Source organism: Salmo salar, chromosome ssa09, assembly GCF_905237065.1.
Source record: "Salmo salar chromosome ssa09, Ssal_v3.1, whole genome shotgun sequence".
NCBI lineage: Eukaryota > Metazoa > Chordata > Actinopteri > Salmoniformes > Salmonidae > Salmo > Salmo salar.
In genome coordinates this window covers 114,931,100-114,958,846 of record NC_059450.1, presented here as the reverse complement: position 1 = coordinate 114,958,846, position 27,747 = coordinate 114,931,100, and the positions used below count along the sequence as shown (strand labels likewise).

At 42.9% G+C, this 27,747-nt stretch overlaps 1 protein-coding gene across 1 annotated transcript; it reads right to left on the bottom strand.

Moving 5' to 3' along the window:
* Positions 1–113: 113 nt before the first annotated feature.
* Positions 114–27,376, bottom strand: LOC106612496 (CLPTM1 regulator of GABA type A receptor forward trafficking). Its single transcript, XM_014213684.2, has 15 exons — positions 27,223–27,376; positions 18,950–19,077; positions 15,677–15,800; positions 15,195–15,353; positions 14,985–15,102; positions 14,797–14,882; positions 14,577–14,697; positions 14,168–14,412; positions 13,919–14,012; positions 13,661–13,788; positions 12,574–12,636; positions 12,389–12,484; positions 12,148–12,283; positions 11,552–11,719; positions 114–1,064 (listed from the first exon to the last, which is right to left on the bottom strand). The coding sequence occupies exons 1-15, from the start codon at positions 27,337–27,339 to the stop codon at positions 865–867; spliced, it is 1,983 nt and encodes a 660-aa protein (XP_014069159.2). The 5' UTR covers positions 27,340–27,376; the 3' UTR covers positions 114–864.
* Between the last annotated feature and the right edge of the window lie 371 nt (positions 27,377–27,747).

The window sequence follows — 27,747 nt, the reverse complement described above, 5'->3', positions numbered from 1 at the left end:
GGGTTGTTAATGTCTTAGGTGTTCTTAATGTTTTATAGACTGTATGTCAAGGTGGTCCTGCTTGGTGTGTGAATGTAGCAAAACAATTCAAAAATCAGAAGTCCAGGCAAAAAGACTTGTAAATCAGCTATTGGTAGACATTTTGACACGAGTATTAACATTACAAGCTGAGATTCTGTAGTTTCAGAACATACTAAATAAATTCAAATGACTGAAAACAGAAATCAAGTCAATAATATTAATATATTTATATTAATACCTACAAGGCTGTTTTTTTGTTCAAGTTTGGAACATCGACCATTTGTTTAAAAATGGAGGGTAGTCTGACTTTCGTGGGTAGTGTTGGACAGGTCGTCCATCTTGGTTCCCTTCACGTCACCCTTGGCTCTGGACCCTTCCAGTTTCTTCCAGCACTACTCACCAATTTCCAGTTACCCCACCATGACACACTGTGTTCACACATGGAATGAAAAATTTAAATAAAATAAAAAAATCACAAGAAATCCATAAATGGCGCAAAGATCTGAAAATACGGAGATATGTACTGCGACCTTCCACCCTCAACTGGGCCTCCCACATTCACAACCTTGCTTTCAAACCATTACTGTTACCCATTGAAAAAGATAAAGATTACAGTACATCACGTTTCACTTCACTTGAACTGCAAAAAAAAATAGTGAGTCTACATTAATTACGATTTGCTGCAGATCCCCCACACAAAGAAGAGAGTTAAACAGAAATATGTAGCGGTGTCCATGACAGAATACAATGACTCCTTTTTCCTGGCAAATGACATTTCACTCTGCCTGGTTTCCACAGGTCCGCTTCGCCCCAAGAGCGAGAAAGGCGGATAGGTTGGTCATGTTAATCGTTCTTCTTCTCCTCCTCTGCTTTTTCAGTTATGGCGGCGACCTCCCCTGTGGCGGTGACCTCCCCCTGTGCTGTGCTGTCCTTGTTAGGATCCACTCCAGTGGGTTCCGCTCCACTGGTGCCAAATTCGTTCATCCGGTTGGGATCCACCCTGTAGATCCAGCGCTGGTACAGGTAGACAAAGAATACTACATCTGTGGGAGGGAAACATAAGAGTTATTACAGGGAACTTACAGTGTAATGTTCACCAAAACCCATGGTTCGGTAAGTATTAAGTTAAAACAGTTAAAACTGTCCAGATCTGGAATGACAAATGTTTCACTTGTCTCCAGGGGTGTTTTGACTCTACTATGTGGGAGGTATTTGAGGACAGCAGCTCTGATCTTGATGAACTCACATGTTGTTTTAGACTAATGTAAACTTCTGTGCCGAGTCAGTTGTGCCTACTAAAACCTGTAAAATCTGCCCTAACAATAAGCCTTGAGTATCAAAACATCTAAAATCCCTACTTGATAGGAAGAAGGCAGCTTATGCTGAGGGTGATAGACAGGCTTTAAGAGATGTACAGCGTGAGATCAAAAGACAGATACTGGTGGACAAGGGAGGCATACAAGGGTGGAGAGGACCCTCTACTCAGGAAACGCAAGGGTGGCCTGGCAAGGGATTAAATCCATGGCTAGTGCCCCCCACATACAGTGAAGGAAAAAAGTATTTGATCCCCTGCTGATTTTGTACGTTTGCCCACTGACAAAGAAATGATCAGTCTATAATTTTAATGGTAGCTTTATTTGAACAGAAATCATTTTAGACCCAAACCACCCCTTGTACCCGGACTTTGAACTACTCCCTTCTGGGCGCAGGTATAGGGCACCCCCTCAGCAGGAAAAACACAACTAGACAATCATTTGTGCCAGATGTGATATCCCTCCTCAATAGCTCAGGCTAATGTTCCTATTGACTCAGTGAGGCCAGCATGCTAGTATTTACAACAACAAAAAACATGTACATGACACTGCAACAACATTTCCCCACGGGGACAATAAAGTCAGTAAGTATGGTGGTTTTGGGGTGACAGTTCGGTATCGGTACAGCGGGAAAATGAACTGCCAAAAGTTACTGTAGCAACATTTTTGGCCATTTAAGAAAATACAAAGTGTTGGTATTCCTGATTCCATGTATGATCATGAGTCATATAATGGCTGATGAGAGCACACATCAGGAGTACCAACAATTACTCAACAACACTAAAATAAAGTGCAATATGCGTGTGAAATCAATATGTAATCATGGCTCAGACATTGTACATTACGGACACCTTCCTAATATTCAGTTGACACCCCATGTGTCAATTGTCTCAAGGCTTGAGAATCCTTAACCTGTCCCTTTCATCTACACCAGGGATGAGCCCGCAGAATTATTTTGTAGGCCGGTGGACCAACTCAGCCTGGGTCTCAACTTAGTGTTGAGAGTTAGAATAATAGAATACACAAGCAGCAATTAAAACATGTGGTTGTGCATCACTCACTCAATTAGTTCATGTCAGCACAAAAAATATTAGATTGTTTAGTTAGTCTTGTGGCCAGCTATCTAAACTTGTAGTAAGCATGTTTTGAATTACCGACCAGGGTGAGGCACATTGATCATGAGGGATCATATTAAAAAACTGCAAGCATTTGCCTCCACCCTATGGCAAAATGTGTAGAACTGCAGGAAATTTACTTTAACAATATATTTTTTTATCCTTTAACTTTTTAAGGTATAGGGGGCAGTATTTTCATTTTCGGATGAAAAGCGTACCCAGAGTAAACTGCCTAAAACTCGGGCCCAGAGTCGTAGATTTGGATAGAAAACACTGAAGTTTCTAAAACTGTTTGAATGATGTCTGTGAGTATAACAGCCTTTAGAAATGTGTTTCATCCTTCTCCTGTTACTGGGCAGAAAAATAGGAGCTCAGTCAATGAGTGGACTGCCTGGGACCAGTGAGTTGTTTACTGCGCAGGCACGTTTGGCGTGCCGCTCCTTCTTTTTCCTCTGGAATGAATACGCTATTGTCCGGTAGGAATATTATCGACGTTTTATGTTAAAAAGACCCTAAGGATTGATTGTAAACAACGTTTGACATGTTTCTACGAACGGTAATGGAACTATTTGACTGTGTCTGGATTTACGCTCGCGCGTTACGCCTTTGGATAGTGATCTGAACGCACTAACAAAACGGAGGTATTTGGACATAAATATGGAGTATTCTGAACAAAAACAAAATTTCTTGTGGAAGTAGGAGTCCTGGGAGTGCATTCTGACGAAGATCAGCAAAGGTAAGAGAATATTTATAATACTAATTCTGAGTTTAGTTGATCCCAGAACTTGGCGGGTATCTGTATAGCTTGCTTTGATGGCCTGAGCTATGTACTCAGAATATTGAAAAATGTGCTTTCTCCGTAAAGCCATTTTAAAATCTGACACAGCGGTTGCATTAAGGAGAAGTATATCTATCTATAATTCTTTCAATAACTGTTGTAAATTTTATCAACGTTTATGATGAGTATTTTTATAAATTCATGTGCTCATTCACCGGAGGTTTTGGTGGGAATACATTTTCTGAACATCACGTGCCAATGTAAAATGGGGTTTTTGGATATAAATATGAACTTTATCGAGCAAAACATACATGTATTGTGTAACATGAAGTCCTATGAGTGCCATCTGATGAAGATCAAAGGTTAGTGAATATTTTAGCTGTATTTTTAGTTTTTGTGATGCATGTCCTTGCTTGGAAAATGGCTGTGTGGTTTTTCTTGTGAAGTTTGTCCTAACAATCTAATTTTATGCTTTTGCCGTAAAGCCTTTTTGAAATCGGACAATGTGGTTAGATAAACTTCTCGTTAATCTTTAAAATGGTGTAAAATAGTTGATTGTTTGAGAAAATGAAATTGAGATTTTTGCTGTTTTGTATTTCTTGAATAGTGTGGGACGCTAGCCCAGAATAGTGTGGCAGGTGGGATGCTAGCCCAGAGAAGTTAATTAGCTCTGTAGGTGTGGAGATCCATCTGCATCAGGGATGGGCAACTCCAGTCCTCTGGGGCCTGATTGGTCTCATACTTTTGCCCCAGCTAACACACCTGACTCCAACAATCAACTAATCATGATCTTCTGTTTAGAATGCAATTACTTTAATCAGCCGTGTCTGCTAGGGATGGAGAAAAGTGTGAGACCACTCTGGCCCCCGAGGACTGGAGTTGCCCATCACTGATCTGTAGTAAGCTCAACACATGGTGCATTGGCCAATTCATTGACGTCGACTTTAGCTTGCTTAGATAGAGCGGGTTCTACCCATTTGCTGAAATGAGTGCGAGGGTTCCAGTTTCATAGTGTCTCGAGCACTTTCATGAGGTGCTGAAACCCCATATTCTCAACCACCGAGAATGGGCGGATATCCACGGCAATAAACATGCTAAAGACAAATCAGAAAGTTTGTCTTTAACCCTGCTTCATAGTATAACTTATTTTGAACAAAAGCCACAAATAAGTGAGTCACTCAGCCCTATGCTGAAAAATAGAGCTGTCCATGGTTCTGAAACAATCTTCAGTGACCATTGAATTGTCGCCTTTCCCTATATGTTGCTTTGTGCAGAATAGCGCAAATTGAGGAAACACCAACTTAATTACACTGAACAAAAAAATAAAACGCAACATATGAAGTGTTGGTCCCATGTTTCATGAGCTGAAATAAAAGATCCCAGAAATGTTCCATATGCACTTAAAGCTTATTTCTCAATATTGTTAACATTTGTTTACATCTCTGTTAGTGAGCATTTCTCCTTTGCCAAGATAATCCATGCACCTCACAGGTATGGCATATCAAGAAGCTGATTAAACAGCATGATCATTACACAGGTGTAGCTTGTGCTGAGGACAATAAAAGGCCACTAAAATGTTCATTTTTGTCACAACACAATGCCACAGATGTCTCAAGTCAAGGGAGCGTGCAATTGGCATGTTGATTGCAGGAATGTCCACCAGAGCTGTTGCGAAGTAGCTTAAATGTTAATTTCTCTACCATAAGACGCCTCCAACGTCGTTTTAGAGAAATTGGCAGTACGTCCAACGGGCCTCACAACCGCAGACGTCTGTCAACGTTGTGAACAGAGTGCCCCATGGTGGCGGTAGGGTTGTGGTATGGGTAGGCATAAGCTACGGACAACGAACAATTACATTTTATCGAGGGCAATTTCAATGCACAGAGTTATCGTGAGGGGGGGGAGATCAGGCTGTTGATCAACTCAATGCGAAGGCGATGTGTTGCGCTGCATGAGACAGTATCTGGCGTGACTGGTTTTCTGATCTACGCCCATACCTTTTTATTAAGGTCTCTGTCAGTCATTTGAATTCCATAGATTAGGGCCTAATGAATTTATTTAAAACTCACAGATTTCCATGCATGACCTGTAACTCCAGTAAAATCTTTGAAATTGTTGCGTTTATATTTTTGTTCAGTATAAATAGATCTATTATCAACAGCCTAACTGTTAAACGTGCCTGTCTTTATAAATCATCCAAATACACACACAAAAGCTTGTAGACACCCTTCAAATGAGTGGATTCGGCCATTTCATCCACACCTGTCAGGTGTATAAAATTGAGCACACAGCCATGCAATCTACGTAGACAAATTGGCAGTAGAATGGCCTTACTGAAGAGCTCAGTGACTTTCAACGTGGCACCGTCATAGGATGCCACCTTTCCAACAAGTCAGTTTGTCAAATTTCTGCCCTGCTGGAGCTGCCCCGGTCAACTGTAAGCGCGGTTGTGAAATGGAAACATCTAGGAGCAACAATGGCTCAGCCTCAAAGGGGCTCACAAGCTCACAGAATGGGACCGCCGAGTGCTGTAGCGCGTAGAAATGGTGTCCTCGGTTGCAACACTCACTACCGAGTTCCAAACTGCCTCTGGAAGCAACGTCAGCACAAGAACTGTTCGTTGGGGGCTTCATGAAATGGGTTTCCATGGCTGAGCAACCGCACACAAGCTTAAGATCACCATGCGCAATACCAAGTGTCGGCTGGAGTGATGTAAAGCTCGCCGCCATTGGACTCGGGAGCAGTGGAAACGCGTTCTCTGGAGTGATGACAGACAAATCTGGGTTTGGCGGATGCTAGGAGAACGCTGCCTGAACAATGCTTAGCGCCAACTGTAAAGTTTGGTGGAGGATGGGGCTGTTTTTCATGGTTCAGGCAAGGCCTCTTAGTTCCAGTGAAGGGAAATCTTAATGCTACAGAATACAATGACATTCAAGACGATTATGTGCTTCCAACTTGTGGCAACAGTTTGGGGAAGGCCCTTTACTGTTTCAGCATGACAACGCCCCCGTGCACAAAGCGAGGTGCATACAGAAATGGTTTGTCGAGATCGGTGTGGAAGAACTTGACTGGCCTGCACAGAGCCCTGACCTCAACCCCAATGAACACCTTTGGGATGAATTGGAAAGCTGACTGCAAGCTAGTCCTAATCACCCAGCAAGTCCCCGCAGCAATGTTCCAACATCTAATGGAAACCCTTCCCAGAAGTGTGGAGGCTGTTACAGAAGCAAAGGGGGGACCAAGTCCATATTAAAACGCCCATGATTTTGGAATGAGATGTTGAACGAGCAGGTGTCTACATACTTTTGGTCATGTAGTGCATGTCTACAGGAATAAGACAGATCCTGCTTCTGTTGCCTGTTTGAGAGTTTACTTAGTCTGACTCCGTGAGTACCAAGTATCACACAACTGCAAAATGTCGGATAAATGTTGGGTAAAGCGAGAAGTATGTTTTTAAAATCTTTGCTATGCTTTAAAAAAAGGCTTTACAAAATGTTTGTTAGAACAGATTCTCTGGTATCACTTAGTGTTGTTTACACGGTTCCAAACAGGCAGAAAAAGGATCGCAATCCAACACCATCTGTTTGTCACACGTATTATGCAAGCAGCTCTCACTTCTCTACACTCCTTTCTCTTCATCTCCTTATTGTTATTACAATTATGATCCTCATTATAATAAGTCATGTCATTATATGGCTTCTTATCGCTATAGCCTTGTATAACCACCACTGAGCTGTAGGCCTAAGAGTGCGTCCTGTTTAGTCTTAATATCGCAACTTGCTATGCATGAAGCCTCTCCAGTCTTAAGAGTTCCAACTAGTCGTTGACAGATTTATATACACTGCTCAAAAAAATAAAGGGAACACTTAAACAACACAATGTAACTCCAAGTCAATCACACTTCTGTGAAATCAAACTGTCCACTTAGGAAGCAACACTGATTGACAATAGATTTCACATGCTGTTGTGCAAATGGAATAGACAACAGGTGGAAATTATAGGCAACTAGCAAGACACCCCCAATAAAGGAGTTGTTCTGCAGGTGGTGACCACAGACCACTTCTCAGTTCCTATGCTTCCTGGCTGATGTTTTGGTCACTTTTGAATGCTGGCGGTGCTTTCACTCTAGTGGTAGCATGAGACGGAGTCTACAACCCACACAAGTGGCTCAGGTAGTGCAGCTCATCCAGGATGGCACATCAATGCGAGCTGTGGCAAGAAGGTTTGCTGTGTCTGTCAGTGTAGTGTCCAGAGCATGGAGATGCAACCAGGAGACAGGCCAGTACATCAGGAGACGTGGAGGATGCCGTAGGAGGGCAACAACCCAGCAGCAGGACCGCTACCTCCGCCTTTGTGCAAGGAGGAGCAATGCCAGAGCCCTGCAAAATGACCTCCAGCAGGCCACAAATGTGCATGTGTCTGCTCAAACGGTCAGAAACAGACTCCATGAGGGTGGTATGAGGGCCCGACGTCCACAGGTGGGGGTTGTGCTTACAGCCCAACACCGTGCAGGACGTTTGGCATTTGCCAGAGAACACCAAGATTGGCAAATTCGCCACTGGCGCCCTGTGCTCTTCACAGATGAAAGCAGGTTCACGCTGAGCACATGTGACAGACGTGACAGAGTCTGGAGATGCCGTGGAGAACGTTCTGCTGCCTGCAACATCCTCCAGCATGACCGGTTTGGCGGTGGGTCAGTCATGGTGTGGGGTGGCATTTCTTTGGGGGGCCGCACAGCCCACCATGCGCTCGCCAGAGGTAGCCTGACTGCCATTAGGTACCGAGATGAGATCCTCAGACCCCTTGTGAGACCATATGCTGGTGCGGTTGGCCCTGGGTTCCTCCTAATGCAAGACAATGCTAGACCTCATGTGGCTGGAGTGTGTCAGCAGTTCCTGCAAGAGGAAGGCATTGATGCTATGGACTGGCCCGCCCGTTCCCCAGACCTGAATCCAATTGAGCACATCTGGGACATCATGTCTCGCTCCATCCACCAACGCCACAGACTGTCCAGGAGTTGGCGGATGCTTTAGTCCAGGTCTGGGAGGAGATCCCTCAGGAGACCATCCGCCACCTCATCAGGAGCATGTCCAAGCGTTGTAGGGAGGTCATACAGGCACGTGAAGGCCACACACACACACTACTGAGCCTCATTTTGACTTGTTTTAAGGACATTACATCAAAGTTGGATCAGCCTGTAGTGTGGTTTTCCACTTTCATTTTGAGTGTGACTCCAAATCCAGACCTCCATGGGTTGATAAATTGGATTTCCATAGATTATTTGTGTGTCATTGTGTTGTCAGCACATTCAACTATGTAAAGAAAAAAGTATTTAATAAGATTATTTCATTCATTCAGATCTAGGATGTGTTATTTTAGTGTTCCCTTTATTTTTTTGAGCAGTATATATATATATATATATATATATATATATATATATATATATATATATATATACATAGTGCCTTGCGAAAGTATTCGGCCCCCTTGAACTTTTCGACCTTTTGCCACATTTCAGGCTTCAAACATAAAGATATAAAACTGTATTTTTTTGGGAAGAATCAACAACAAGTGGGACACAATCATGAAGTGGAACGAAATTTATTGGATATTTCAAACTTTTTTAACAAATAAAAAACTGCAAAATTGGCCGTGCAAAATTATTCAGCCTCTTTACTTTCAGTGCAGCAAACTCTCTCCAGAAGTTCAGTGAATGATCCAATGTTGACCTAAATGACTAATGATGATAAATAGAATCCACCTGTGTGTAATCAAGTCTCCGTATAAATGCACCTGCTCTGTGATAGTCTCAGAGGTCCGTTTAAAGCGCAGAGAGCATCATGAAGAACAAGGAACACACCAGGCAGGTCCGAGATACTGTTGTGGAGAAGTTTAAAGCCGGATTTGGATACAAAACGATTTCCCAAGCTTTAAACATCCCAAGGAGCACTGTGCAAGCGATAATATTGAAATGGAAGGAGTATCAGACCACTGCAAATCTACGAAGACCCGGCCGTCCCTCTAAACTTTCAGCTCATACAAGGAGAAGACTGATCAGAGATGCAGCCAAGAGGCCCATGATCACTCTGGATGAACTGCAGAGATCTACAGCTGAGGTGGGAGACTCTGTCCATAGGACAACAATCAGTCGTATACTGCACAAATCTGGCCTTTATGTAAGAGTGGCAAGAAGAAAGCCATTTCTTAAAGATATCCATAAAAAGTGCCGTTTAAAGTTTGCCACTAGCCACCTGGGAGACACACCAAACATGTGGAAGAAGGTGCTCTGGTCAGATGAAACCAAAATCGAACTTTTTGGCAACAATGCAAAACGTTATGTTTGGCGTAAAAGCAACACAGCTCATCACCCTGAACACACCATCCCCACTGCCAAACATGGTGGTGGCAGCATCATGGTTTGGCCCTGCTTTTCCTCAGCAGGGGCAGGGAAGATGGTTAAAATTGATGGGAAGATGGATGGAGCCAAATACAGGACCATTCTGGAAGAAAACCTGATGGAGTCTGCAAAAGACCTGAGACTGGGATGGAGATTTGTCTTCCAACAAGACAATGATCCAAAACATAAAGCAAAATCTACAATGGAATGGTTCACAAATAAACATATCCAGGTGTTAGAATGGCCAAGTCAAAGTCCAGACCTGAATCCAATCGAGAATCTGTGGAAAGAACTGAAAACTGCTGTTCACAAACGCTCTCCATCCAACCTCACTGAACTCGAGCTGTTTTGCAAGGAGGAATGGGTAAAAATTTCAGTCTCTCGATGTGCAAAACTGATAGAGACATACCCCAAGCGACTTACAGCTGTAATCGCAGCAAAAGGTGGCGCTACAAAGTATTAACTTAAGGGGGCTGAATAATTTTGCACGCCCAATTTTTCAGTTTTATATGTTAAAAAAGTTTGAAATATCCAATAAATTTCGTTCCACTTCATGATTGTGTCCCACTTGTTGTTGATTCTTCACAAAAAATTACAGTTTTATATCTTTATGTTTGAAGCCTGAAATGTGGCAAAAGGTCAAAGTTCAAGGGGGCCGAAAACTTTCGCAAGGCACTGTGTATATATACACATACATATATATATATATATATACACACACATATACACACACATTTATAAATATATATAAATAAATAAAAAGTAACCTTTATTTAACTCATTCTTAGTTACAATGACGGCCTACCGGAGACCCCATAAGCTGTCCTAACAGTTAAGTGTTCTAATTCTCCGAGTAATACAACTCTGAAAGCTTAACCAAGTTTATTCTTCCCAGAGGATCAATACAGCTGCACTAGACATGTTTCCACCACCACAAGCATATATACTCCAAGTTAGGCACTCCTCCTTCTCTCCAATCCTTACATCATGGTTCGACAGGGAGATGAAGTAATAGGGTAATAAACCATTTCTCCCTTAAGGAATTGGAATGGAAAAGGCGCAACGCAGGTTTAAAAGATTGACGTTTCGGCCTTCAATGGCCTTCTTCAGAATAATCACAAAGTGAATGGACAAGTTCATATTAAGGCATGGGGAAGACAATTACGGAGAAATCATCAGCTCGTGGTGATGAGACACGTGGTAGACCATACAGGTTGGAACTAAGGGTTTGGGGTACTACGGTCAATGTCTCCACCTAGTGATGAAATACAGAAGTGGAACCAGTAAAAAAAAAAAACTATTGGAAAACAAGGCAAGCTTTTTTCAACTATAGTAGGTGTAATTGATATACAACCATCACTATATAATGCATGTTGAACATGTTGGGTATATAAACTCAACTCTCTTTGTGTTGAACGAAATTGTCAGACCAAAAAAATACAACAGTTCACCTGACACAAGAAATGTCTAACTCAATATCACCAGACCTGATTTTCCCTGACCTCAACCCCCTCAATTATAATCCAGATAATCAAAACAACAAAACTTAATATCCAATAGAAAGTAGTATACGTTATTGGTTCATCAACATCTTTGTGTTTTCGTTAATAAAAATAATTATAAAGAGACTAGACGTGCTCAAAAACGCCCTCTGGTGTTTTAAATGAGTATTAACTGCAAGCGCTGCGACTCACCGACATATCACAACATAGCGTTCACTATACTGCAGTATGATTTCAAGTGAGGAACAACTGTAGTCGTTAACGGAACAGCCTGAACATGTTAGTTTTCAGCTCAGATGTACTCAACAACAAAAAAGTGTTTACTTTGTTCATATATTTTTGGGATGCATTCATTCAGGTCCGGAATGGGCTGTACTTAAGTCTATGAAATGTGTGTGTTTGGAGGGCAGTGAGTGACAACGCACCGTCTCTGAGACATCCTATCCTGTACATCATGGGCATCTTGATGACAAAGGCGAACAGGTCGTCGATGAAGGTGTTCAGTGCCTTGTAGGTGAGCATCCTCCATGGGAGGTGGGCCACAGACTTCATCTTATAGTTGATGAACAGCTGGGGCGTCATCGTGATGAAACCTGAGCCAAAATCACAAAGCAGACACGACGACGCATCAGATCAAAGAAACAATGAGCGTCGCACTTAGTCCTTCTCCGACAGTGTCACTTAGGGTAGAATATCACTTAGGATGTCAATTCATAACGAGACATTTAGGAGAGAATGTGTTAACAAGGACAGACTATCAATAATTATAGACTTATGGGTCAATAAGGCTAGACTATCTGCTTGGACAGACTGTCAATAGGGATCCGACTACGTAAATGAGGATCAAGACGGCATAGATTCTCACTTGTCGTGGACTGTGCAACTGATATTTAGCGATTTGATCATCACAGCATAGAAAAACAAAGGATGATTTTCCAAGACCAGAAAAATAGGAATTCCTTAAAATCTGGCAATTTTTATTTATAGTCACATTCCTGAACAATGACCACCAGTGACTCACCAAAGGTTAACAAGAAGCCATAGAGCATGCCCAGTACGAATGAGTACCAGCCTTTGTGCTCTTGGTACAACACACTGTAGACGGCATAGCACCCGAACAGTGGGTACAGCAGCCATGACAGGTACTTGAAAGCCATCTACGCAGAGGGAAGAGGACAGAACAAAAAACATCAGTACGAGATTGTCCATTCTAGTGGTCAATAAAAGCTATCGTATTGTGTGGCGTTGACACGTTTCCTTACGTCGTCGAAGACTTTGGTGGAGGACTGCACGTACGTTGACTTGTCTTTTATTGATAAGCGTGGGAGGATCCCGAACAATTTGTTTTCTCTGTCCAACTAAGGGGAAACCGACAAACAGATTAGCTAACAAACAGGGATTCATTTGTGCAACCAGAAAAAAGAGAAATACCTGTTCTCCATCTCACCTTGACGTCCATGACCTTGGTGATCTTCCAGAAGTCGATGAGCAGGCCGATGAACACGCTGACCTGGATGTTATGGGAACACGAGATGGGGATTAGAAAAGGGACCCCTCTGCTCTAGTACAATGATGAATGCCATGCGTACAGAGAGCCTGCCATGATGAATGCCATGCGTACAGAGAGCCTGCCATGATGAATGCCATGCGTACAGAGAGCCTGCCATGATGAATGCCATGCGTACAGAGAGCCTGCCATGATGAATGCCATGCGTACAGAGAGCCTGCCATGATGAATGCCATGCGTACAGAGAGCCTGCCATGATGAATGACATGCGTACAGAGCCTGCCATGATGAATGACATGCGTACAGAGCCTGCCATGATGAATGCCATGCGTACAGAGCCTGCCATGATGAATGCCATGCGTACAGAGAGCCTGCCATGATGAATGACATGCGTACAGAGAGCCTGCCATGATGAATGACATGCGTACAGAGAGCCTGCCATGATGAATGACATGCGTACAGAGAGCCTGCCATGATGAATGCCATGCGTACAGAGAGCCTGCCATGATGAATGCCATGCGTACAGAGAGCCTGCCATGATGAATGCCATGCGTACAGAGAGCCTGCCATGATGAATGCCATGCGTACAGAGAGCCTGCCATGATGAATGACATGCGTACAGAGGCCTGCCATGATGAATGCCATGCGTACAGAGCCTGCCATGATGAATGCCATGCGTACAGAGAGCCTGCCATGATGAATGCCATGCGTACAGAGAGCCTGCCATGATGAATGCCATGCGTACAGAGAGCCTGCCATGATGAATGACATGCGTACAGAGAGCCTGCCATGATGAATGCCATGCGTACAGAGAGCCTGCCATGATGAATGACATGCGTACAGAGAGCCTGCCATGATGAATGACATGCGTACAGAGAGCCTGCCATGATGAATGACATGCGTACAGAGCCTGCCATGATGAATGACATGCGTACAGAGCCTGCCATGATGAATGACATTAAAGGGTCTGGTGACAAGTCTTTATTTTAATCTTATATATATATAAATAAATAAAAACCCCACTGACCTGCACCACAAAGTTGGTCTCATTGTCCAGGATGTAGAGCAGCACCACCAGGGACTGGAACACCCCGAAGATGATGGAGCGCACAGAGAGACCCTCCATGGACTGCCTGCTGTTCCAGAATTGGATGTCTGACACACACACACACACACACACACACACACACACACACACACACACACCAGAATAGAAAGAACATTCAACCACACAAAATACATGTATAAGCAGTTAAGCTGTGGGGGGAAAAAGCACAGAGCTCACCATTCTTGAATGCCAGGAACTCAAAGATGCTGTGAACGATTGAGACCACAATGGTCACGCCCAGGAGGTAGGGATTGGTTTCCAGCAGGGCCACCTACAGAGACAACACAGTTCCTTAGCAACGGTTACCAGGGAAAAAACATGGAGTCCAGACTCCGGGACCAGTTTGATTCTAAGATGTGCTAAATTGGAGCAAAAACAAAACAAAAATGTACGCCCTGCCCCGGCCTATGACCTCTAACCCCTGACCTTGACAGAATCCTGGTCCTCGTCAGACTGCTCATAGGTGTCCTCTGGCAGGAAGTTCCATGGTGAGCGGGCATTCTGGGCAGCGTAGAGCTGCCAGCGCCACAGGGACAGCGGGCAGTAGAACAGGCGCAGAGGCAGCGACTGCAGGCTCTCATTGATGGGGTAGTAGTCTTTCTGCAGGTTCCAGTAGTCGTTGAAGTAGACGATAGGATAGTAGTCGCCGCTCACCGCGTCAAACTTCACATCTGTAGGGTTGGGGAGGTTAAAAATAATGGGTTGAGAAAATGAGACAGAATAGAGCAGTAACAAAAAAAAAGATATTTGTAAAGAAGCAGTAGATCTCAACCCTCCTAGTACATGCTCTGGTACGACCCACTGAGAAGCGTGAGAATAGGTGGGTAGAGCTTACGTTGGTCCAGTGGAGGGGGGACCGAGCCCTTGACCCAGGCTGTATGGTCATCCACCATGTTGATGGTGAGGTTGGGGTGCCAGTGGGAGATGATCTCCACTGGGCCGTGGCTCTCCGCTCGCTGGGGGGGGAGGAACGGCAGTCAGTCAATACTGTGCGGACTGGGTTTACTGACCGAAAATAAAAATAGGGTCTATGCATCATGGTAAACACAGCTGACCTTGATCATCTCCGGGTCGGTCTCGGTCTCCCCCGTCAGCAGGTTCTTAGTCTTCACGAACTTCCTGCGTTTGAACTTGTTCAGCACTGAAAGAGTCAAAAGAGGTAAACGTGAGTCAAACCACTGACATACTACTTTGAAAAGGTCATGCATGCACCAGAGTGTGGGGGGGGGGGTCAGATACTTACTTCGCGTGGCATGGACTGTCGCCAGCCGACGATACTGGCCCTTGCGTTTGGGGTCAGGGTGGAATCCAGTCTTCGTGAAATACACGTGGATGTAGAGGGAACCATTCATTTGCACCTTCTGTAGCACATAGGATCAGCGAAAAAGAGAGAGCGATTAGAAAACGGACATCCTACCTTCCCTTCTCCCTCTCCTACCCAGTCCCCCCTCACCTCTGGTATGTCCAGATCTATTGAGTGCTCATAGCAGCCGTCCCCCTCTTCTCCAGTGTTCCAGTCTCCGTAGACCAGGTCTCTATGGAACCAAAACAGGGACTGTGTGTCGTTGAAGTCAGAGAACACCTCGTCCTGGGAGATGTACACATACAGGTCCTGAGGGCAAAAAGAAAACAGGTTATCATTTATTCTTCATGTTATCCATTTCCATATTCTCCTATTGACTTGTTCTCAACCACTTTGGGTGGTTGTTTGCTGTGGCACAGCTTCTTTGTCCAGCAGTGTGAACTAATTACTGAGTGCAAGTCAACAAGCTAGCCAGGATCAATCTCATCAACGGAGACAAGTTGTGCACACAACTCACCCAAAGAACTACCACTGAGCGGCAGGCACAGATCAAAGGTCAACCAGGAAGTCAATACAGTCACATGACCTGGGGTTAATCGCTTATGCAGAACGGTGTGAAAAGGCTGGTGTACCATGAGGCTTTCCTTGGGGAAAAGGTTTCGGCTGGGTAAATGCGGTGCCCCAGCTGGGGTACTGGGGTCTGGTGTAGAGGACCCTCTGCGGAACCAGCTACTGATGGCCCAGATGACAAAGATCCTGTAGAGGACGAGGAAAGAGAAGAAGAAAGTCAAGTTAGTCCAATTGAAACCAATTAAACTTTTAGTCAAATGTGTAAAAGGTTTTTTTTCTAAGTGGGATGCTTGGAACCATAGAAATAGAATTACATTTCTATGATTGGGACCACCCAAATGACATCACCCCCTTAAAGTTGAAATTTAAAACGGTTAAGGTAAGGGTTAAATGTTAGGTAAGGGTAGGGTAGTCCCAACGATCCCACTTAGCATCTACCGTAAAGTATGTGTGTCTGAAACAAAGGTTGAGATAAAGACAAGTGTTTTTTTTATATACATCTTTAGCATCACATTTACATTTACGTCATTTAGCAGACGCTCTTATCCAGAGCGACTTACAGTAGTGAATGCATACATTTCATACAATTACATACATTTTTTATCTGTGCTGGCCCCCCGTGGGAATCGAACCCACAACCCTGGTGTTGCAAACACCATGCTCTACCAACTGAGCTACAGGGAAGGCATCAGATGTTGGAGACAATTGATTACAGTTCCTTGGTGTCCACGTCACCAACTATCATGGTCAAAACACACTAAGACAGTCATGAAGAGGGCACGACAATGCCTCCCCCACCCCACCTGAGACTGAAAAGATTTGGCATGGGTCCCCAGATCCTCAAAACGTTCCACAGCTGCACCATCGAGTGCATCCTGACCGGTTGCATCACCGCCTGGTATGGGAACTGCTCGGAATCCAACCGTAAGGCACTACAGAGGGTAATGCGTACTAGAGGTCGACATGGCCGATTAATTAGGGTCAATTTCAAGTTTTCATAACAAATCGATAATCGGCATTTTGGGGCGCCGATTATGGCCAATTACATTGCCCACCACGAGTAGACTGCGTGGCAGGCTGACCACCTGTTACGTGAGTGCAGCAAGGAGCCAAGGTAAGTTGCTAGCTAGTATTAAACTTATCTTATATTAAAAAAAAAAAAATCTTAACATAATCACTAGTTAACTACACATGGTTGATGATATTACTAGTTTAACTAGCTTGTCCTGCGTTGCAAATAATCAATGCGTGCCTGTTAATTTATCATCGAATCACAGCCTACTTCTCCAAACTGATGATGATTTCACAAGCGCATTCGCGGGAAAAAAAAGCACTGTCGTTGCACCAACGTACCGAACCATAAACAATACACAAGTATATATTTTTAAACCTGCATACTTAGTTAAGAAATGCATGTTAGCAGTCACTATTTACTCAGGAAATTGTGTCACTTCTCTTGCATTCTGTGCAAGCGGTCAGGGTATATGCAGCAGTTTTGGCCGCCTGGCTTGTTGCGAACTGTGTGAAGACCATTTCTTCCTAACAAAGACCATAATTAATTTACCAGAATTTTACATAATTATGACATAACATTGAAGGTTGTGCAATGTAACAGCAATATTTAGACTTACACCCTGACTACACCGCTCACGTCGCGTGCAAAATAAATTTAGGAATCGATATTAGAGATACTCTCAAAGATCAGCTATGAAAAAGCCAACTGACACTTACTCTTGTGTTACTGACTTGTTGCACCCTCGACAACTACTATGATTATTATTATTTGACAATGCTGGTCATTTATGAACATTTGAACATCTAGGCCATGTGCTGTTATAATCTCCACCCGTCACAGCCAGAAGAGGACTGGCCACCCCTCATAGCCTGGTTCCTCTCTAGGTTTCTTCCTAGGTTTTGGCCTTTCTAGGGAGTTTTTCCTAGCCACTGTGCTTCTACACCTGCATTGCTTGCTGTTTGGGGTTTTAGGCTGGGTTTCTGTACAGCACTTTGAGATATCAGCTGATGTAAGAAGGGCTATATAAATGTGATATTATTCAATTATTGCGCACGCCAACGAGCGTCTGCGTTGCCAAGGGCTAAAATAGAAGTCAGTTCTATTTCTGACGCAGATCGCGCTGCAAGTCCTGCCTCTCCCATCTCCTCATTGGCTTATAGAAGCAGGTACCCATGTGCCATCTCCTCATTGGTTATACCCACGTGGGTGACTGAAAGACGAACGAGGTCAGTGGCGGTAATGCACCTAATTTATGAAAGTTGGCAATCGCAATATAAAGTCCAGAGAAGAAAAGGCCTGGAAGGAGGAGAGATGACTAGAAACGATTCGGTTGACCGTTTTATGTGTAGATTCATTGGCAGAGTAGAGGACCTTATGCATTTCAGGTAAAATAACAACTCAATGTTTATATCCCAGGACAAATTAGCTAGCAACAGCAAGCTAGCTAGCTAAATTGCCATAAATGTTTAATGCTTTTCGACCTGTTCCCAAATTAATGTAATTGTTTTGATATTTTAACCTACGTGTCGTGATCGCGTTTGGTGTGGGGGGGGCAAAATACATTTTTGCACGATGGCGCACGGTTTGGGTTCCGCGTGCGCCATTGTGCTCCTTGGTTTCTGATGAAACCAAGATTGAACTCTTTGGCCTTAATGCCAACCGTCACATCTGGAGGAAACCTTGCACCATCCCTACGGTGAAGCATGGCGGTGGCAGCATCATGCAGTGTGATGTTTTTCAACGGCAGGGACTGGGAGATCAGTCAGGATCGAGGGAAAGATGAACGGAGCAAAGTACAGAGAGATCCTTGATGAAAACCTGCTCAGGACCTCATACTGGGGCAAAGGTTCACCTAACCACACAGACAACGCAGGAGTGGCTAGGGGGACAAGTCTCTGAATGTCCTTGAGTGGCCCAGCAAGAGCCCGGACTTGAACCCGATCAAACATCTCTGGAGTGACCTGAAAATAGCTGTGCAGCGACACTCCCCATCCAACCTGACAGTGCTTGAGCGGATCTGCAGAGAAGAATGTGAGAAACTCCCCAAATACAGTTGCGCCAAGCTTGTAGCATCATACCCAAGAAGACTCCAGGCTGTAATTGCTGCCAAAGGGGCTTCAAAGTACTGAGTAAAGGGGTCTGAATACCTGTGTAAATGTGATATTTCAGTTTTTGATTTCTCAGTATGGGGTATTGTGTGTAGATTGATGAGCGAAAAAAAAAAACGATTTAATCAATTTTAGAATAAGGCTGTAGCGTAACAAAATATGGAAAAAGTAAAAGGGTCTGAATACTTTCCATGCGCACATCTCTGACCCACCTGAAGAGGACTCCCTTTATGACCGACCATGCATTGGGTGGTGGAGCCGGCGGTTGCTGTGCAGGGTCCCCAGCAGCAGTCTGTACGGCCTGGCCATCCACGGCTGCAGCAGCTCCATTGCTGCTCACCTACACGCACACACACAATCAGTAGTGATGCACCGATATGACATTTTTGGCCGATACCCAATATTTTCCTTGCCAAAAACAAAAACGATACAAATAACCAATATTTACAATTTTAGCGGTCTTTTAAGCAATCTAGTACAGTTAAATAGGCACTGCATCTCAGTGCAAGAGGTGTCACTAAAGTCAATGGTTCGAATCCAGGCAGTGTCCCATAGGGTGGCACACAATTGGCCCAGCTTAGTCCGGGCCGTCATCGTAAATAAGAATTTCTTCTTAACTGACTTGCCTACTTAGGTTACACAAAGTTATTTTGTTGGCATTTACTTATGACCCCATTACCAGTAAAACAATCAAAACATTTTTCACTTACTTGCTGTGCTGTTCCGTTGTTCAGTCATTTCAAAATGTTACGTGGCGTTATTACATCATGTACCTACGTTATATAGGTATGCACGGTAGCTTTGACATCGGTTAAACTAGACATCAGCCGATACCGATGCTGGCATTTTTAGCTAATATCGGCCGATTCCGATACGTTCACCGATATATCGTGCATCCCTATCAATCAGGGAATCCTAAGATTGGTTTCCATCCACTAGCGAAATATCCATCAAAAAGATATGCACAGGAGTGTTTCCATCAAACTGCCGTGTTACAGATTAAAAGCTGTGCGCGATGACATTAAAAAAAAAAAAACACCTTTTCCACATTAGTTTTTTATTCAGTTCGTGGAAACTTAAGTTCAATGCAATTCCATCGCTCGTCACAAAAACTGTTTCTATCAATAGCAAGCTTGCCCAATCTTGTCTTGGTGCATGTTCTCTAGACAACACTGATAAAGTGGAATGTAGGGTGCAAAAATGTAAATAAAAAAAAAGCAATTTCAATAGCTATGCAAAAGATTTATGCGAATATTCTCTGCATTAAACAAAATGTGCCTTTTCCCACCAGAGACGTGTTTCCATCAAATTGACTAGTTGTACGTGATGACGTAGTGCACAACTTTCGTGCTTAAGTACCGTATAAAAAAATACAGAAGTTAAAATGGGTTTCCATCGCATTTTCAACTCTACCGATAGTTTAAATGTTGCGTTATATAGCAGAAGTGCCCACTCTGGTATTGGCGCGTGCGCATATATCTTACATGAGATGATTATGGACAAAGGATCTGTCCAATCAAAGCTACTGCAGATAAAACGTGATTTGATGTCATTCTGTGGCCAATGACCTTGAGCCTTCTTGGATGGGCACTTCTGATGTAACTATGGCAGCACGCAAGGGGTAAAAATTCTTGAGCTCTACCCAATAGACTTGTCAGTGAAGTAGTGTCCCCATGAGTGAGAGAGAACACAGCCAACCACGGTGCAACGCTACGTATTTTCTGCTGGCTTGCCCCACCACCACAGAAAGCACTGAGCTAGATTGAAACACCTGCATTCTGGAAATGCCTTACTCAAGAAATGTTTGTATGCAGCTTTATGAACTCAATTATTATTATTTTTTACATTGTTAGCAAACTGATGTGACACGTATTAATGCCAAAATATATATTTTCTAACTAGGGTTGCACATTTTGGGGTATATTCAGAGGTGGAAACTTTCCGTGGGGATTAACAGGAATATATACAAATTAATATTAATACGATTTAAAAGTAGATGTTTTTTTGCATTGGATATATTTACCATATATGGAGACCGAGACATAAACCTTTTACCTTATTATAAGTAGACCATTGCAAATGATTAAATCCTTCCAATAGAAATCAAAAAACTGTTTAGTTACAAATGTAACTTTAATTGAATGAGTTGACTCTACAGATGGGATGATTTCACTGAACAACAAAAGAAAGGGAATATTGAATGATCCATCGCATCGCCCAAAAATGTTTTCAACATACAGTTGAAGTCTGAAGTTTACATACACCTTACAGGCTGACTACACCACTCGCGTCTCGTGCGGGAGCATTGCAAAATAAATGTATAAATCAATATTATTAAATTATTGCACCCACACTGCGCGCGCCAAAAACTGTCTGCGTTGCCAAGGGCTAAAATAGAAGTCAGTTCTATTTCTGACGCAGATCACGCTGCAAGTCCTGCCTCTCCCATCTCCTCATTGGTTTGTAGAAGCAGATACCCACGTGCCATCTCCTCATTGGTTATACCCACGTGGGTGACTGAAAGACGAACGAGGTCAGTGGCGGTAATGCACCTAATTTATGAAAGTTGCCAATCGCAATATAAAGTCCAGAGAAGAAAAAGCCTGGGAGGAGAGATGACTAGAAACGATTCGGTTGACCGTTTTATGTGTGGATTAATTGTTGGAGTAGAGGACCTTGTGCATCAGGTAAAATAACTACTCAATGTTTAGATCCCTGGACAAATTAGCTAGCAACAGCAAGCTAGCTAAAAAGGCCAAATTAGCTAGCGAGTGCAAGCTAGCTGGCTAAATTGCCATAAATGGTCAATGCTTTTCAACCTGTCCCCAAATTAATATAATTGGTTCAGTTTGTTTTGATATTTTAACCTACGTGTCGTGATCGCGTTTGGTGTGGAGGGACAAAATACATTTATACACGATGGCGCACAGTCGGTTTGGGTTCCGTGTTAGCCAAATACATCTAAATACAGTTTCACAATTCCTGACATTTAATCCTAGTAAAAATTCCCTGTCTTGGGTCAGTTAAGATCACCACTTTATTTTAAGAATGTGAAATGTCAGAATAATAGTTGAGTGATTTATTTCAGCTTTTATTTCTTTCATCACATTCCCAGTGGGTCAGAAGTTCACATACACTCAATTAGTATTTGGTTGCATTGCCTTTAAATTGTTTAACTTGGGTCAAACGTTTTGGGTAGCCTTCCACAAGCTTCCCACAATAAGTTGGGTGAATTTTGTCCCATTCCTCCTGACAGAGCTGGTGTAACTGAGTCATGTTTCTAGGCCTCCTTGCTCACGCACGCTTTTTCAGTTCTGCCCACACATTTTCTATAGGATTGAGGTCAGGGCTTTGTGATGGCCACTCCAATACCTTGACTTTGTTGTCCTTAAGCCATTTTGCCACAACTTTGGAAGTATGTTTGGGGTCATAGTCCATTTGGAAGACCCATTTGCGACCAAGTTTTAACTTCCTGACTGATGTCTTGAGATGTTGCTTCAATATATCCACATAATTTTCCATCCTCATGATGCCATTTATTTTGTGAAGTGCACCAGTCCCTCCTACAATCAAAATTCCCAGGCTTAACTTCCCATGGAAAGTTTCCCGGAAAGACCCTTTTTGCTACACTACTTCTAACCTAAAAATGTGGGTCTCAAAACAGGTGGGTCTCTGTCGCCACAGAGCTTCATACAGTCAAAAGTCTATGGTCTACTATTTAACATGCAACTGCTGTAATGAAGCAGCTAATAAAACGTCATTTTAAACATTTGCCAAAACGCAATTCACGGGAATTTTATTTTAACAGGAGAGAAATGCTGATTAATGGCATGAGGAAGTCTCAAATATTTGCCTCCACGTTTCTATGGATGGATTTTCGCAAGGCTACTTTGAAGCAAGGTAAGACATGACTCATTATTTGAAGTAAAATGTTCAGGTTTGAAACAAATATACTACCGCAAACTCAAATTGCAAAGTGGTGAGTGACGCGCTGATTGCCTTCTTACAATTGACTAACGTTATAGCCTACGCACTCGAATGGGAGGCGTGCGTTAATTACGAGTTGAGATCGAGAAATAAAAATAGCTCCTTTTAAAATGGTGGCCATCAAAGTTAACAATTCTAGATGCAATCGCATGTTATTTGTTGCGCAATGACTAGGCTGACGAAAGCACGTTTCTCATCAGTACAGGCTTTTTGACAGGTGATCGGCTTTCCGCTCCTGTCAGACAACAAAATTCACCTATGTCTGGTGTATTTTGTTTTGTCGACTGTAGGACATTTTACCCAAAAGTTTCCAGTTTCCATGAACACTATAAGAAAAGATCGTTGATTTTCCAGCATCAGCTAAATTTTCCCTAAAGCGAGCAAGAGGAAAAAAATAAGACCCAAACGAGGGTGCGGGAAGTAGCACTTCGGGTTTATCCAGTCTGGCACTCATTTCAAGAGCCACCAATGAATTATGTGAGTCACTTATAAAGACAGTGATTTCCTGAGGTTTCTCAATGATTTACACTGTATTAATGTTCCACTGTAAGCCTACTATTAGGACCCCACGATGATGTAGCTTCTTTGATAGGTTTTGCTTACATGTCAAATCCTGTCTAATTAAGTTAAATGGTTTGGGGTGAGTGCAGCATGAAGGAAGCATTCCAGGCCAATCACGTGTCAGTCAGAAAGCCCAAGCAGGGGTGCATTTTCGCCCAGTGACACAAAAGACAAGCACACTCCAAGTCACAAGACAGGCCCCACTTTCTGAAAATCACATCTCCCCTCCATGTCACAAACACAAAAGGGATGGACAGCAAGCCTCTAAGAACAAACTGCACTGACAGTCAAAAAGGTTTCAGTCAACACAAGTGACCCCCATGGCCTAAGAGGCTGAAGCTACACAGTGCTGCATGAGTGTTTTTGCGTGAAGGCAGCAGTTGCCTTATGATGTTAACTGACTGGAATGATTCCATTATCTGTGGCAGATGCTCTGTTTTGTTCCGGAGGACACCCCAAGATTACACAGGATCCAACTGTGTTATTTCCCCAGTAAGAAGTAATCCTTACAACTCACATTGTCAACTGGGGCTAAAATTTTACCCACTACTAAATTCTGCCAATGGGACAGAGTAAAAGCGTTCAAAACAACCAATGGCTTTGCCTACTGCTATGAGAGGCAACACAGCCCTTATGTCAATCTTTCATGAAGGGAATCGGAAGACAGCTGCTGCCTTGGCTCCTGTAGCATTCCTCATTGGTGAGATGATTGGTCCTCTTATCACAGATACTGTCAAACTGGTTCCTATGAATGGGAGATACTTCTAGTTGATTATCCACTGCATTCACGAGTATCTGCACAAACAAGCCCTGAGGACCTTAGAGAACAGCACTCTGAAGGTTAGCATGGTAAGAGGGCCTCTAGTGGATGCGTTTGAAGTTGATTTAATAACTGAACACACCTGTCAAATCAGGAGGCTTGTTGAGACACAAAGACATTAGGCAGCCCCCCCCCCTTTTTATTTTTACATGCGTAGTCTCGCAGTGGAAAGCAAATGTCACACGAACCAAAAATGAGTAATTGATCCGATCTGTTCAGAAGGGGATGACAGTCCCGTGGCATGCATGTGCACTGATGTTTGACCGAAGTAAACATTAGCTTGCTAACTGATGAGTAGTGACTAGCTTGCTAGCTAATAACTAAGCAGAATATCCAACCCGCTTGCTTACAGATGCACTAGGGTCGGACAGGCTTACCATGTAGTTTAGATTCTGGCGTCTCACTTGGAAAACATACCTCAATTCAGGGATGATAAATGCTTTGTACTCCGAATTGTCCCATTATCCAAACTGTTACAGGAGAAGATTGAATGACATAGTTAACAGTAGCCATTATGGAATGGCATGTCGCTTTGAACAACAAAGAAGCGGATTGGCTGACACTGCAATTCCAAAATGGCTGATATGGCTTGAGGATGAAAGAGTAGTGTTCCAGAAAAAGAGCCTGGTCTCAGACTAGACGTAACATAGTAATTGTAAATCCAGGACACCCAAATTAGTACATTTTACATTTGGTATGGTTACATAAGACAAACAAAAATTAAAGTAGGGTAGTTGGTTGGGCATTTAACACAAATGTCTAGTAACCCAAAGGTGGCAAGTTCAAATCTCATCACAGACAACCAAAGCATTTTTAGCAACTTAACTACTTTGCATGTTACCTAACTCTTTTAGCTAACCCTTCCAGAAAACTTCTCGGTGTAACAGTTTGAATAATGTGACAAATCGGAATACAACACATCTCATCCCTGGATTGAGGTATGTTTCCGGAGCCATATCTTGCGCCAGCTCCACGGTGTCTTAACCTCTATGGGCTAGGTGGGACGCTAGCGTGCCACCCGTGGTGCACTCCATCAACAGCAGGTGCATTTCAAGAGCGGCAAATTTGAATCCAAATAAATGTCAAAATTCAAATTTTTCAAACATACAACTATTTTACACCCTTTGAAAGATAAATATCTCCTTAATCTAACCACGTTTTACGATTTCAAAAAGGTTTTACGGCGAAAGCATAAATTTAGAGTATGTTAGGACAGTACATTTACAAGAGTTGTGTGTAATGTTTTGTCAATTCAAAGACAGGGTCACCAAAACCATAAAACCAGCTAAAATGATGCACTAACCTTTTACAATCTCCATCAGATGACACTCCTAGGACATTATGTTAGACAATGCATGCATTTTTAGTTCTATCAAGTTCATATTTATATCCAAAAACAGCGTTTTACTATGGCATTGATGTTGAGGGAATCGTTTCCCTCCAATAACCGGCAGTCAAGTCAGCGTCACAAATTAAATAATTAAAATTAGAAAACATTGGTAAAATATTATATTGTCATTTAAAGAATTATAGATTTACATCTCTTGAACGCAATCAACTTGCCAGATTTAAAAATAACCTTACTGGGAAATCACACTTTGCAATAATCTGAGCACTGCGCCCAGAAAAATACGCGTTGCGATACAGACTAGACGTCATGTTGGGGAGATCTAAAATCGAAAATACTATGTAAATAATCCATTACCTTTGATTCTCTTCATCAGATGTCACTTCCAGGTATCACAGGTCCATAACGAATGTAGTTTTGTTCAAAAAAGCTCATCATTTATGTCCAAAAATCTCCGTCTTGTTAGCACATGATCTAAGCCAGCCGGACTTCTCGTCATGAACGAGGGGAAAAAATATATTTACGTTCGTTCAAACATGTCAAACGTTGTATAGCATAAATCATTAGGGCCTTTTTAACCATAACATGAATAATATTCAAGGTGGACGAATGCATACTCTTTTATAACGTATTGGAACGAGGGTACCCAACATGAACTCGCGCGCCAGGTGTCTAATGGGACATCATCGTTCCATGGCTCTTGTTCGGTCAGATCTCCCTCCAGAAGACTCAAAACACTTTGTAAAGGCTGGTGACATCTAGTGGAAGCAATAGGAAGTGCCAAAATATTCCTCAGCCCCTGTGTTTTTCAATGGGATAGGTTTAAAGGTAATACAACACATCAGGTATCCACTTCCTGTCAGAAAATGTCTCAGGGTTTTGCCTGCCAAATGAGTTCTGTTATACTCACAGACACCATTCAAACAGTTTTAGAAACTTTAGAGTGTTTTCTATCCATATATAATAAGTATATGCATATTCTAGTTACTGGGTAGGATTAGTAACCAGATTAAATCGGGTAAATTTTTTTATCCAGACGTGCAAATGCTGCCCCCTAGCCCTAACAGGTTAATCTACACATGAATCCTGTCTGACCCTAGTGCAGCTGTAAGCATGCGGGTCGGATCTGCTTGCTAGCTAATAAGATACGACATCCATAACTAAGTAGCTAACGAACCAAAATCTAGAAAACACAGATGTTCGATCATTCTCAGCGTCGGGCTGTGATTCGTTTAGCACTCAGTTGATAGTGATAGGCAGCAGACTAGCCTAGTCTATCAAGTAATAACTTTAGTCCATTGAAGGCGGCCGTGTGATTAAAAGTAAATGATTGACAAATGATTCTGCTAACGAACGTTGGCTAGCTACATAGGCTGACGAAATATCACTGCCAGTCTAACTAGCCACTCTTGTAGCTAACTAGCTAGGTTAAAACGGGCTAACCCAATCATCCACTGCCATGAGTCATGACGTGATCTGTTACCCCAAGTACCGACCTCATTATTTTGGTCAGAAATATGGTTGTCGACAGTTCTGTTGGCTTATCAGAAAATAACAACTAACTTGCAAGATGCTGTAACAAACACAACGTGAAAGGCAAGGGGGACGTTTTTAAACCGACCGGCATTGACAACGTCAAAAGCTCGCATGTGAAACGATCACACTTCAATAACAATGTCTGCAGTGCCACTCACTACTCGAGTTAGCCATATGCCGATATTGGTACGTTCACACATTGACCACAGTCATACAATTTAATTCATTTTTACCTCGCCGTTGGCTTGCGGAGAAGCTTCGGTCTCCTGCGACGCCATCTTCGCTGTCTCTGTCGCACACTGCTGGCAATGAAAACGCAGTTCTCGCGTGAGCTCAGATAGGTACATCATCAACGTGACTATTTCCAGCAGACCCCTCTTTTAAACAATAGAGGAGACAGCAGCTTGTTATATCTGCTACACTCTCTTTACTGTTATGTTCAGTGGTATGTTGTGCTTACTGTATTTGTGCCTGTTGTAACCCAGGGGTGTAAAGTACCTTTGTAAAAAATACTTTGAAGTACTACTTAAGTATTTTTTTTGTTGTATCTGCACCTTACTATGTATTTTGTTTTCCTACTTTTACTTCAGTACATTCCTAAAGAAAATTACTTGTTACACCCTGACACCCAAAAGTACTCGTTATGTTTTTACAGAAAAATTCAAAGTAAAATTCACCCACTTATCAAGAGAACATCCCTGGTTATCCATACTGCCACTGTTCTGGCAGACTCATTTAACACAAATGCTTCCTTTGTA

Excerpts from the sequence above, each read along its gene's own strand:
- LOC106612496 (XM_014213684.2), bottom strand. The coding sequence starts at position 27,339 with ATGATGTACCTATCTGAGCTCACGCGAGAACTGCGTTTTCATTGCCAG. Across the intron at positions 14,413-14,576 it reads CCCCCCTCCACTGGACCAAC|ATGTGAAGTTTGACGCGGTG; the intron begins GTAAGCTCTACC and ends CCAACCCTACAG. Across the intron at positions 12,284-12,388 it reads CCACCAAAGTCTTCGACGAC|ATGGCTTTCAAGTACCTGTC; the intron begins GTAAGGAAACGT and ends CCCTCTGCGTAG.